The 11,384-nt window shown below is 36.6% G+C and overlaps 1 protein-coding gene across 1 annotated transcript; it reads left to right on the forward strand.

Annotated features, from left to right (window-relative positions):
• Positions 1-2,620: 2,620 nt before the first annotated feature.
• hoxc13b (homeobox C13b) lies at positions 2,621-7,711 on the forward strand. The gene is made up of 2 exons (XM_073825927.1): positions 2,621-3,334; positions 6,579-7,711. The coding sequence occupies exons 1-2, from the start codon at positions 2,773-2,775 to the stop codon at positions 6,836-6,838; spliced, it is 822 nt and encodes a 273-aa protein (XP_073682028.1). The 5' UTR covers positions 2,621-2,772; the 3' UTR covers positions 6,839-7,711.
• The last annotated feature ends 3,673 nt before the right edge of the window (positions 7,712-11,384 follow it).

The raw sequence follows: 11,384 nt of genomic DNA on the forward strand, positions 1-11,384 counted from the left end.
AGATCCCTCTTAACTTGAACTTGGACTTCTTCAGACGCTACTATGATCTGAGCAAGGGGAGAAGAAAACACCCCTAAACACTGTGACAGTAAAAAATGGTTAGGTCGTGATCATAATTGTAGTTAAACAAATCCAGTTTGGCTGTCAAATATTTAGTCTATATTTGCTGAATAATTACATAAAACGTTTTACAATAAAGCATTTTGCATTTTGTAGAATTTTCGATGTCCAGATTACCACCACACTAGAGCAAGATTCCTTGTTTGTCTGTCATTTGCATCAAAATTCAAATGAAATATTTTGTACATTTTCTTGGCAGGTTTAAGAACTTCTCAGGGGTGTGTTTTCCAAAAAAATCATTAGTTAACTATGGTCGCATGTTCCACTGAACTCTGTTGGTAACGACGGAACTTAATTTATGTATTTGTGTATCTGTATGTATTTGTCTGTTTGTATTTTATTTTTGTTTATTTTCGCTTATTTTAGCACATTTATAAGTTTCCGATTTTTGCTTCCGATTCTTGTTTACTATACCAAGAATCAATCACATAAAGATGTCATGTATTTTTATGTAGCTCTTTTGAACTTTTGCATGCTATTCTGTTTATTAATTTATTGATAATGTTTTATTTCAACGATCGCACGTCTAACTTAGTATTGCAATTTAAGAGAGAATTCACAAAGATGAACCTCGCAAATTTGCAACACATTTACATTACTTTTTATTTTTTATTTAATTTTATTTACATATAAATATAAACGTTTTGTCAGCGAATTTGTAGGCCACAACGACCAGTTCATGCCCACAGATGGTTACTGTGGCTTTTTGTTGTTGTTGTTTAAGTTTTTCTTTTCTTACGCATCACATACGATTTCGTAATTGCGAATGTTTATAATGTTAATATATCAATGAACAATACCATAATTTTATATTTTGTTACATATACATTTTAGAATTCATTATACATTTTAGGGTAACAGCATTAACATACATGAATTATCAATTAATAATAGTAGCCTATATTTATAAATTAACATTAACCCACACTCTTAAAAATAAAGGTTCCAAAAGGGTGTTTTTATAGTGATGCCATAGAAGATTCGTTTTTGGTTCCCCAAAGAAACTTTCAGTAAATGGTTCTTAAAAGAACCATTTTGAAGAACATTTTAAAAATGTAAAGAACCTTTTTCGACTACACAGGGAACCATCTATTCATGGAACCATCGATGCCAATAAATAACCTTTATTTTTAAGTGTGTAGGTTAATAAAAGTTGTTCATGATTAACTTTTTGTTAAGAAGTTTTACATTTATTCCTGTTTGGACACTTTACATAAATATTAAGCAGAATGTAACTACTATGTGCTATGTAAATACTGTTTACTACATAAATAAATGTAGGAATTCAGAGACATGTTGGGGTAGTCTATACTCTAAAGTCTAAATACATTTTGGTCTATGGGATAGTTTTAATATAAGATCTCTCTGGTAGATTTAAATACGATAGTGTAAAATGTATACAACAGGAGGAAACAATTCACGACAACTCTACTTGTAATTTGCAAGTGAACTCGAGAGTGTGAAGTTCGTTCTTGACTGTCTAGACGTATTACGATCCTCTTTGTCTGTTTCCACCTTGACCTTGAATTCCTTGGCAGCTGCATTTGGACGACATAGGCTACCAGAGTCAATTTTACTCGTAATCAAACTGGTTAGTCTTAATCAAGTTTAGTTGTGCAGTTGGGTTTACTTGATTCTGCCATATTAACTAATATTTTGAAATCGACTGAAACCTGTCAATTTTGATATTACCACACAAAGCGAAAACAATGTAAGTTACCGGACTTAACATTTTTAAAGTGCGTTTGCTTAATAGATTTCTACAGTTTTTCTAGCTTATAAAAAGGGTTCGATTAGAGTTAGGGATTTCTAAACTCGTGCTTTTTTAAAGCATGCATTTATTTACAAAAAAAAAAAAAAAATCTCATACATCTCCATCTATTCATTGTTGTTTTATTAAAAATAATTCCCAATTAAACAATAGGCTATACACATTTTAACTGTTTAACTGCCCAAGATAATCATGTTAGCGCGTTTCCCCTGTGTTTTTAAAAGTGCATTGTTTAAAACTGATATGTATGTACGGCAATATCTAAAAACTCGTTGGGCTGAGGAATCTTGAGCTACAGCCCTTTTATATCTAACTTTTCAACTAAACATTTCAAATTTTTCAAATAAGCAACCACTTATATATGGAAAATATGGATATATGGAAAATACTACCACTAATTAAAAACGGAGAAAAGAAAGAAAGACAGACAGACAGAAAGAAAGAAAGAAAGAAAGAAAGAAAGAAAGAAAGAAAGAAAGAAAAAAGTTAATAGCACATATGTTTAATTCATTTATATTAATCAAATGCTCTCTAACGCTTCACTATTACTTCACTCGAGACTGAAAGAGAGACATTCCCCCTGTAAGAAATTCCCTTAGCATACTCTCGCTTTGTCTTGAAAGCTTGTGTTCAGTTGCTTGTTGCTTGTGTCAGTAACACATTTGATTTTTAGCGGATGCGCATGCGTACACGGAAAAAAAAATGCTTAGAAGTGAGGTGTCAGTCTAGGAGCAGTCCGAGTAAAAAGCATCGACAACCCACGACTATTTCGTTGATCCTGCACGGAAGCTGGGCGGACAAAATAATTTACGTGTATATATATATTTTAAAAAATCATATTAAAAAGCTCGAATGAAAGTAATTCATATAAAAACAAAACCATGGAGGTACTGAGCGGGAATTGCTCTGCATCTCACTGCAGGGATTTCATCTCGCATCCTGCACTGGGACGCCACTCTGGGAATCTCGCGAATCAGGGTACAGTATACCCGGATATCACTGCACAAGATGCCAGCCGGCAGTGCCCTGCGCCCCAGGACTCATCGTGCACATCACTAAGCTATGGATACCCATTCGGAAGTCCATATTATGGATGTCATCTTTCGTACACTCACAACGTAAACTTGCAACAGAAGCCATGTACCTATCATCCTGACGAAAAATACATGGAGTCAAACAGTGCGCTGCCAGCTGAAGAGCTTTCCAGTCGGTCCAAAGAATTTTCTATTTACCCAAGCTTTGCCAGCTCTTATCAGACAGTCCCCGGCTATTTGGACGTCTCGGTTGTACCAGGAATCAGTGCGCACCCAGAGTCTCGGCATGAAACCTTAATTCCTATGGACAGGTATCAGCACTGGGCAATGTCGAACGGCTGGGATGAACAACTATATTGTTCTAAGGAACAAACACATTTTAACCACCTATGGAAGTCACAGTTTTCGGGTAAAATGACATGTATCAGCAAATATTATAAAGCATGGAATTATTCGTATTAATGATTGAATTTCTGTTATACTAATTTATACTCGCAGTATTTGGGTCTAAGTAAAGTAACCATCTTCAAAATTGTTGGGGACTCCTCGGAGATCATTTACTTTATCGTCTCCCAGTCTTACATGTTCACGTTGTGGCCTGAATGACTTTGGCCTGACTTTGTTACACTAGTGATTTTCTAGAGACGTTGATAGGCAGGTGTTAGTTTAAATTAAGTTTAAAACTTAGGAGTTTAAATTTCGACAAAAATGTTTTGGTCAAATTAACATGTACGTATTTATTTAAATTATAGGACCAGTAATACTTAAAAAACTGATTCTAAATAGAATCCGCACTGATTGAATTTGGAAAATTTTGTACAAGTTACCGTTTTATATATATCTTGGCTCTTTAAAATTATTTAACTGTGTGTGAGTGTTTATGACCCATACACACACAGTGTTTCCCTTATAAAATAATATTTGCCCTAATGTATGTAAAATAATAATAATACATACATAATTGATTAATTAAAAAATAATAAATGTATGTAAACGTTTTTTTTTTTTTTTTGTTTTTTTTTTTGCTTGCTTTGCATGGAACTTAATGTGGAGAATAAAAATGTTAAAAAGTTAATTTATGTTGTTTAAGCAGCATAGGAAAAAGTTACTTGTAGGCGTGCTTGGTACTTGATACTGTTTAATAGTGTTTCATGTTCCATAATAAACCAGTTCAGTTGTGGTGCCATTGTGGAGAATAGTGGAGCTTTTGCTTGTTCTGAGGAAAGGTACATACAACATTTAAATATTGTTTTAGTTAAGATGCATTAAACATGAACGTACATCTTGTTAAAATGTGCTACAAATTTTGCCTATTAGTAGTGTTGGGTCGAGTCCACGTAAGTCGAGTCCGAGTCGAGTCCGAGTCTTTAACCAGTCGAGTCCGAGTCAAGTCCGAGTCCAAAATGGGGCGAGTCGGACTCAAGTCCGAGTCCAAATGGGTCGAGTCCGAGTCGAGTCCGACCGAGTCCAACTAAAAACTACTGTTTGTCAGTATCTTAACCTTGTTTTAATTTGTACAACTACAATAAGGCAATGACAATTTAAATGTAACAAAAGGAAACCTCTGTTGCATATTGCCATTTTGATTTTTTTATTTCACACCATCTCATTAGTGTCCTGCTCAGCAAACTTAAAGTCATGTAACAGAAGTTATGACTGACTTGATATTATGACATATTTCAGAGTGAAACAGCTTTTAGAATGTGGGAAGGACAATGTGGGAATTATAAGGGAAGGACAGGACTGTACCTACGAGTAAAAGAATGAATCTGTGATAAAGGGAGGGGTAGGTGAAGAGATGGACAGCTAGTGACATATTTTTCTTAGATGAAAATGAGGCTGTGAGGGTTAATGACATGGAAGTCATGGAATAAAAGAATAAAATTCTGACTTTATTTTCTCAATTTCGAGATTATATCTCACAATTCTGATAAGAAAATACATTCTCCCTTTTCCTCTCAGCTAAAGTCATGAGTTTATTTTTTCCCTCAGAACTGACAAACTTGCTATTGCTGCGTTAAATTGAGTTCTAAAGTCTTAAATACAACATATAAACGACATAAAAAAATTCTGAATTCTGAGATAAAATAGGTAAATGTAAAATGTTATAGGTTTAAATAGTATTTTTTTACTGACATAACTGTAACGTCTACTCCAAATTGGTCTATTGACAACGGGCCATTGAATTATTAGAAAATAATGCACACCCAAGTAAGTAAGTAAAACATTCTCAAGCTTACTGAAGGAAAATAAACAGTCTAATAATTAATTACAAGCAAAAGCATAAATAAATATAATAATCAAAATACAAATGAAATAGTTTTATACGTTTTTCAGATTGATCTATATAGTAAAGTATACAACAGAAATAGTGTACTACAAACATTTAATGAAGTAATAAATGTAAAAATAAAACTCTCTACAATCTTCACCGTATATAATAAATATAGATGATTCTTATTAAAATTGCTAAACTGCTTCAATCAAGAGCAGTGAGTGATTTTCTCTTTTTATTTTGTTGTTTGATTATGACGCAGTCTGTGGCAGGTTTACACTGCTGTCGCTTTAAGACCGGACGCACAGATCATATATTTTGACACATCTGTATTTCTAACTCAACACAAAACCGATAGCATTTACATGAATGCTCTCCAAGACGATGCATTTTGACATTACCTTTCGTGTAAGTGTGTAGCAATAGAGAAAGAGTTTAATTCAGCATTGTGCGCTGACTGAGAGGCAGGCTTTCAAGTACCGGCAAGACTTTAAAACACATGCCAATAATACTGAATGTCACTTTCGTAATAATGCATCGAGTCAGTAAAATTTCCATCAACTGTCCCTGGACTCGGCTGGACTCGGCAATAATTCCCGAGTCCGAAAAGCTCGAGTCCGAGTCAAGTCCGAGTCAAAATGCATCCGAGTCCGTGACAAGTCCGAGTCCGCTAGAAATTGTACTCGAGACCGGACTCGAGTCCGAGTACAAGTCCGAGTACCCCAACTCTACCTATTAGTACAGAAATATGTAAATTATTGAATATATTTTAATAAATCAGTCCTGCCATTTAATATCCGTAAACAATACAGTTTGAGCCTGCTTAATTGGGTTACTTAAAAATAACTTAATTCTATGATGTTAAATTAATAAATAAATAAATGAACGTATTTAATTCATGTGGAACCAACGTGCATCGTTAAATCATGTAATCCAATTTTTCAGTAGTGTGCGTTTAGTCGTCTAAATACAATGGGGAAACGGTATAAAATAATCAACAAAAGTAAACACTTTGAAAAGCATCACATAAACCCATTTCGTTTATAAAAGTCCTCGTGGGAAGCAAAGAAGAACAAACGACGTGTATTTCTTTTTATGGAAATAATCTCTTGGCATTCACCAATACTCTCAGCTATATATTTCAGATAAGTGTGGATTCAGAATTCTTCACTTAAAGTCCTTGTTTGTATCAGCTCAATAAGTCTAAATGTTTGCGATCCAAATGTGAAAACATTCATTTAGAACAAACATTTTCCTTATATCAGCGACGAAAAAAACTATATATCGCAGTCTAATTCACGGCGATTGTACTTGCAATGTAGTCTTTATTAAATTATATGATTCCTAAGTTCTTCCCGTCTTGAACAATTTTTTTCAGATATGGTGCCACACCAGACCGAGATTTATGGGTACCGTCGCAGTCGTAAGAAGAGAGTACCTTACACTAAAGTTCAATCAAAGGAGCTGGAAAAAGAGTATGCCGCCAGCAAGTTCATCACCAAAGACAAAAGAAGGCGTATCTCCGCCACAACCAATCTCTCGGAACGCCAGGTGACCATCTGGTTCCAGAACCGCCGTGTTAAGGAAAAGAAGTTAGAATGTAAATCAAAGTTAAGCGTCCAAATGCATGCTAAGTGACAATGTACGCATTAAAAAAAAAAATCTACATTCAGTAGCTTCCGAATCTGACATTTGAATTCATCAACACACTCTTGTCTAATAAAAATTGGCTTACATTCCTCTACGAAAATTTATCATGGCTTTATTGTAGTAAAAGTGTAGTAATCATGTTTTTTTTTTAATTATTATTATTATTATTGATTTTGTTGATTAGTATTGATTACTATTTGTATAACCACTACAAATACCATGGTTAAACTATGGTAAGTGTAGCAAAGCCATAGTTATTTGTGGCTAACTATAGTATGGTTTTTTGGTTTTATTTAAAACCATGGTTAATTTGATAAGGATTCACATGGTGTGCTTGTTCTTGCCTTGTTTGGTTTAGGTTTTGTTCTACCACAGAAGGGCGTGACTTTAACAAACAATTTATAAATGCAATGATGTTGTGTCTATCAAAAGGTAATGTCACCCATGAATTGCTTTCAATGTGTACTTCTCTTTGTAGCTTTTATGTTCCATTTATAGCAAGTCAGTGTTTTCCTTTTTTATAGAAACGTATTGAATTGGAGATGTTTTAATAAATGTTTTGTTGATGCTGATGTAGGTAACTGAACACAGGAAAAATATTATCTTTCTCCTTTTTGTTCCCTAAATTGCAACCTGTTTGTGTCATGTAATATTATGGTAGATTAAGAGGTAACTGTATTTGAAGTGTTTCTTGGAAATATGTTTTTGGTGTCAGAAATGTTTTTGAACCTAAGTAAGTTATGAAATGGCAGGACACGGATGCATATGACTGTCTCTAAGGAGAGCACAATGTATCCATATTTATTATGCACTAATTGCTGAAATAAGAACAATAAGTTCCATTAAATGTAAAATATTTAATTTTATTGCCATTACTTTTTTAAATTATTCAAATACTGTCTTTACGTTTACTTATGCCATAAATGTATAGTTTTAGAATAACCATACTCTCTCAGCATTGCAATTGCTGTCTTTAATATGCGTGTACTGTGTGTGTGTGTGTGTGTGTGTGTGTGTGTGTGTGTGTGTGTGTGTGTGTGTGTGTGTGTGTGTCACCAGTGCATTTATGCATATGCACTGTTCAAAACACCTCTGACTGTTGACATGCAAAATTTATATACTGTTAAATATACACAATATTAAGCAGCAAACACCATTTTTAATATTGTAATAATAAGAATGCTTCTGGAGCAGCAAATCAGCATATCCACCTTATTTTTCCATAAGAGCGGCGTGGCCATTTGTAAATTTAATGGGTCTAGCTTCAGGTGTAATTTGCTTCCAGCTATTTTAAGCTGTACAAAACAACTAGTTTTGCTGCTTAATACTACAACCTGGTGTATTTTTATATATCATATTATTTTAATGTATTATCTTAACTTTGAACACACTGGTTTGTAGTGCAAACTGTTTACCGTTTGCTGCACTTTGTTATTCTTCTCTTTATTCCCTACACCGGCTAATGAACAGAAGACTCTCATGTTGCGTTGAAAAATAAGGTGGGTCAACCCTACAAGGAACCATCCCTGCAGGAACTCCAAAACTGTACCAACTGGGCAGTTAACTAGAACCCGCTGAAAATTTCACAACCCACTTTAGCTGCTAATTAAAACATGGAGGTCAACCATTTTTGTTTGTCTTGTTGGTCATGGTAAACCACCCCTAGCCCCTGAAACAAGTGGTTCTTACTTCTAGACCAGCAATGTTTTGGTGCTACTTACAATCCACTTTTTCTGGTTCAGAGCTTGTGATTTGGGTGTCAAAAAACAAAAAGCAAATTGAAACTAGACTCTGAGGGGGTATCAGAGGCCAAACCCATAATTCCAGGCAGTAATGCACGATTCTGTCTCCTGTCCAAGTCAGAGGGTCCCTCCTGATTGAATGTGAACGTTTTGATAGGATGATTCAGTCTGCACATTTAGAATCGGCTGCAACCCTTCATGCTTCCTTGGAATGATGAAGTACCGGATGTAGAACCAGGACACCTTCTTGGAAGGAGGAACACATTCTGTGGCCTCCCTGTTCATGAGAGTAACTGCTTCCTGTTCCACAACCAGAGCCTGCCCGGGACACACCACCTGCAGGACTTATTGAGATACATTTGGAAGGCGTTTCTGTGCTGCCAAGAGGTCTACTAAGGGAACCAGTCTCTGAGACTCTGCACCCTGAAGCGGATGACTGGCAGGGAACGACCAACTTGATGGGTCTAAGCACCCTCACTTAAGGGGACAAGCATTCACAAGCCGTACCGTTGACGGGCAGCAGCTGGGAACTTCACTTGATGGAGCCTCCTGAGCCCTGAAGCACCGGTGGTGGCAGGGGTATTAGTGGAACTGCTGTCTATTGTAGCTAGAGAGTCTAATCCGTAAGCATTCTCATGCCATACCATTGTTGGGCTAGACTGGTCTCTTGAGCAATCAGCTCTTTGCCCTGAAGTGGATGACCGGCAGGGACTAACTGAACTGGCTGCTACATAACCTCCTCAGAGGAATACGAGCCTTTCAGTGCCGCCACATTTCCAGGCAGACACTGAGAACTAACCCAGGCTCACTGGAAACACGTGCCTTTATACAGTATACATGTCTGCAACACCGTAATTACACTACCCTCAAAAAGTTTGGAAACACCATAGAAAAGTGGGGTTTTGGACAATATTGGCATGAATCCGTTTTAATTTGTGATATTTTTGCACTGATAAGGGACAACTCAAAACATTTGATTACATAAACAGTTTATACATAGAAAAAATATATAATTTTCGATTTATCAAAATATCCACTATTAGCAGCTATTACAGCTCTGCATAATCTGGGCATCCGAGCTGTCAGTTTATTCAAACACTGACTTGATATATTACTTCAAGCCTCCTGAAGGATTGCCCAAAGATGATTCACACTATGCTGATATCGTCCAAAACCACACTTTGCCAGGGGTGTTTCCTAATTTTGGAGGGCAGTGTTTGTACCTTACTGCACGTTTCCGGCAGTTTTGAAATGAAATGTATAGAGAGTGGCGCTAAAACACACATTCAATATGTGACCGTGGCACGATTTTATTATGTTGGTACAGGCACATAACCACAGCGCAGGCTTCCAAACCATGAGAGAGAGCGTTAAGGGCTGGGCTGAAAGTTCAGTGTTGACTTGATTCAGGAAGATCAGCTGTGACTTGACTCATGAAGATCAGCTGTGACTCGGCTTGACTCAGGAAGAGTCTCTGACCACTCTTGCTGTTGCATTCTGGAGCAGCTGCAGAGGTTTGATAGTACATGCTAGAAGGCCCGCCATAGTCCAGTCTGGAGAGAACAAGAGCTTGAACAAAGAGTTGTGTGGCCTGCTCTGATAAGAAGGGTCTGATTTTCCTCATGTTGTATAAGGCAAATTTGCAATAGCAGGCCATTGTAGCAATATGGTCTGTGAAGGTTAACTGATCATAAATCACAACTCCAAGGTTCCTGGCTTTCCTGGAAGGAGTTCTGGTTGACAAGTTCTGGCAAGATTGAGTTACAGATAATAGAGCATGCCTCTCACCCTGTTTTGCTTGCTTCTTTCATGAAGGCAGCCCTGACCCTCAACTTGTCCGTTTCTTACCTCCCAGAAACCAGAAACAGGGGAGTCAGCAGGGTTGAACAATCGGGCACAGTAATTGACCTGGCACTACTAAGGTTACTGGTCAGGCGATCGGCAAGACCATGGCCAGCTTGTTGGTGCTGAGCACCACATTTAGCTGAACTTGACAAAGTTGCTTTCTTCAACTCCCGTCTCCCAGCAGGGTTAATCGGCCATGATGGATTGACAGTGTGCTTCACTGATGCACATGTTCTGCTTGCAAAAGGTGCCATGGACACGGTTCTGCCCGTAAACTTTCTTATTCCTAAGAAAGATGGTGGGCTCAGGCCCATTCTCGATATTAGATTCCAGGGCCCGTTTTATCAAGCATCTAAGAATTACTCTCAAAAACACTGCTAAGAATGAACTTAAGTGTAAAAAAAATTAACTTAAAAGTTAGTTATCAAGCATCTCAGTCGTAATTTATGTGATGTGTAGGACTAAATCTTAAGTGTCAGTTTTAGAGATGATTCACAACACTTTTTAGTGTTGTGCCAATCGACGATAGTATTGTGTATCAATGATAGTCGGAGATATTGCCAGTTTCTGATGCCTTTGAAGACAGCAAGACGTTTATCATTTATATTATTATTATCCTTCAAAAAATGTGCCTATCTTTACTGATGCAGCGCAGAGAGTTGCTTCAGAAACTTTCCGCGTGAGTGTCTGCAATTAGCTCCAGTGTTGGAGCCATAACGCACCGCTGATGTGTGCAGTGTAAATAAGGGCTAAGAGATTTATTCATCATACAGTGCAGATAACTTTACTGATTATAGGGGGAGTGTTTTTATATAGAGCATAATACTCGCGCTTGACTGATGTTATGATGTTCTATGTAAATGTCCTTTGCTTGTTTTGAATTACTGAGGAAATGTAACTGTTTGATTGAGTAACCGTTTGATCAAACATTTCAAAAACATTCCTCT

This window comes from Garra rufa, chromosome 20 (genome assembly GCF_049309525.1).
Source record: "Garra rufa chromosome 20, GarRuf1.0, whole genome shotgun sequence".
NCBI classification, from domain to species: Eukaryota; Metazoa; Chordata; class Actinopteri; order Cypriniformes; family Cyprinidae; genus Garra; species Garra rufa.

Coding starts and splice junctions, on each gene's coding strand:
- hoxc13b (XM_073825927.1), top strand. CDS start 2,773: ATGGAGGTACTGAGCGGGAATTGCTCTGCATCTCACTGCAGGGATTTC. Junction 3,335..6,578: donor ATGGAAGTCACAGTTTTCGG/GTAAAATGACAT, acceptor AATTTTTTTCAG/ATATGGTGCCACACCAGACC.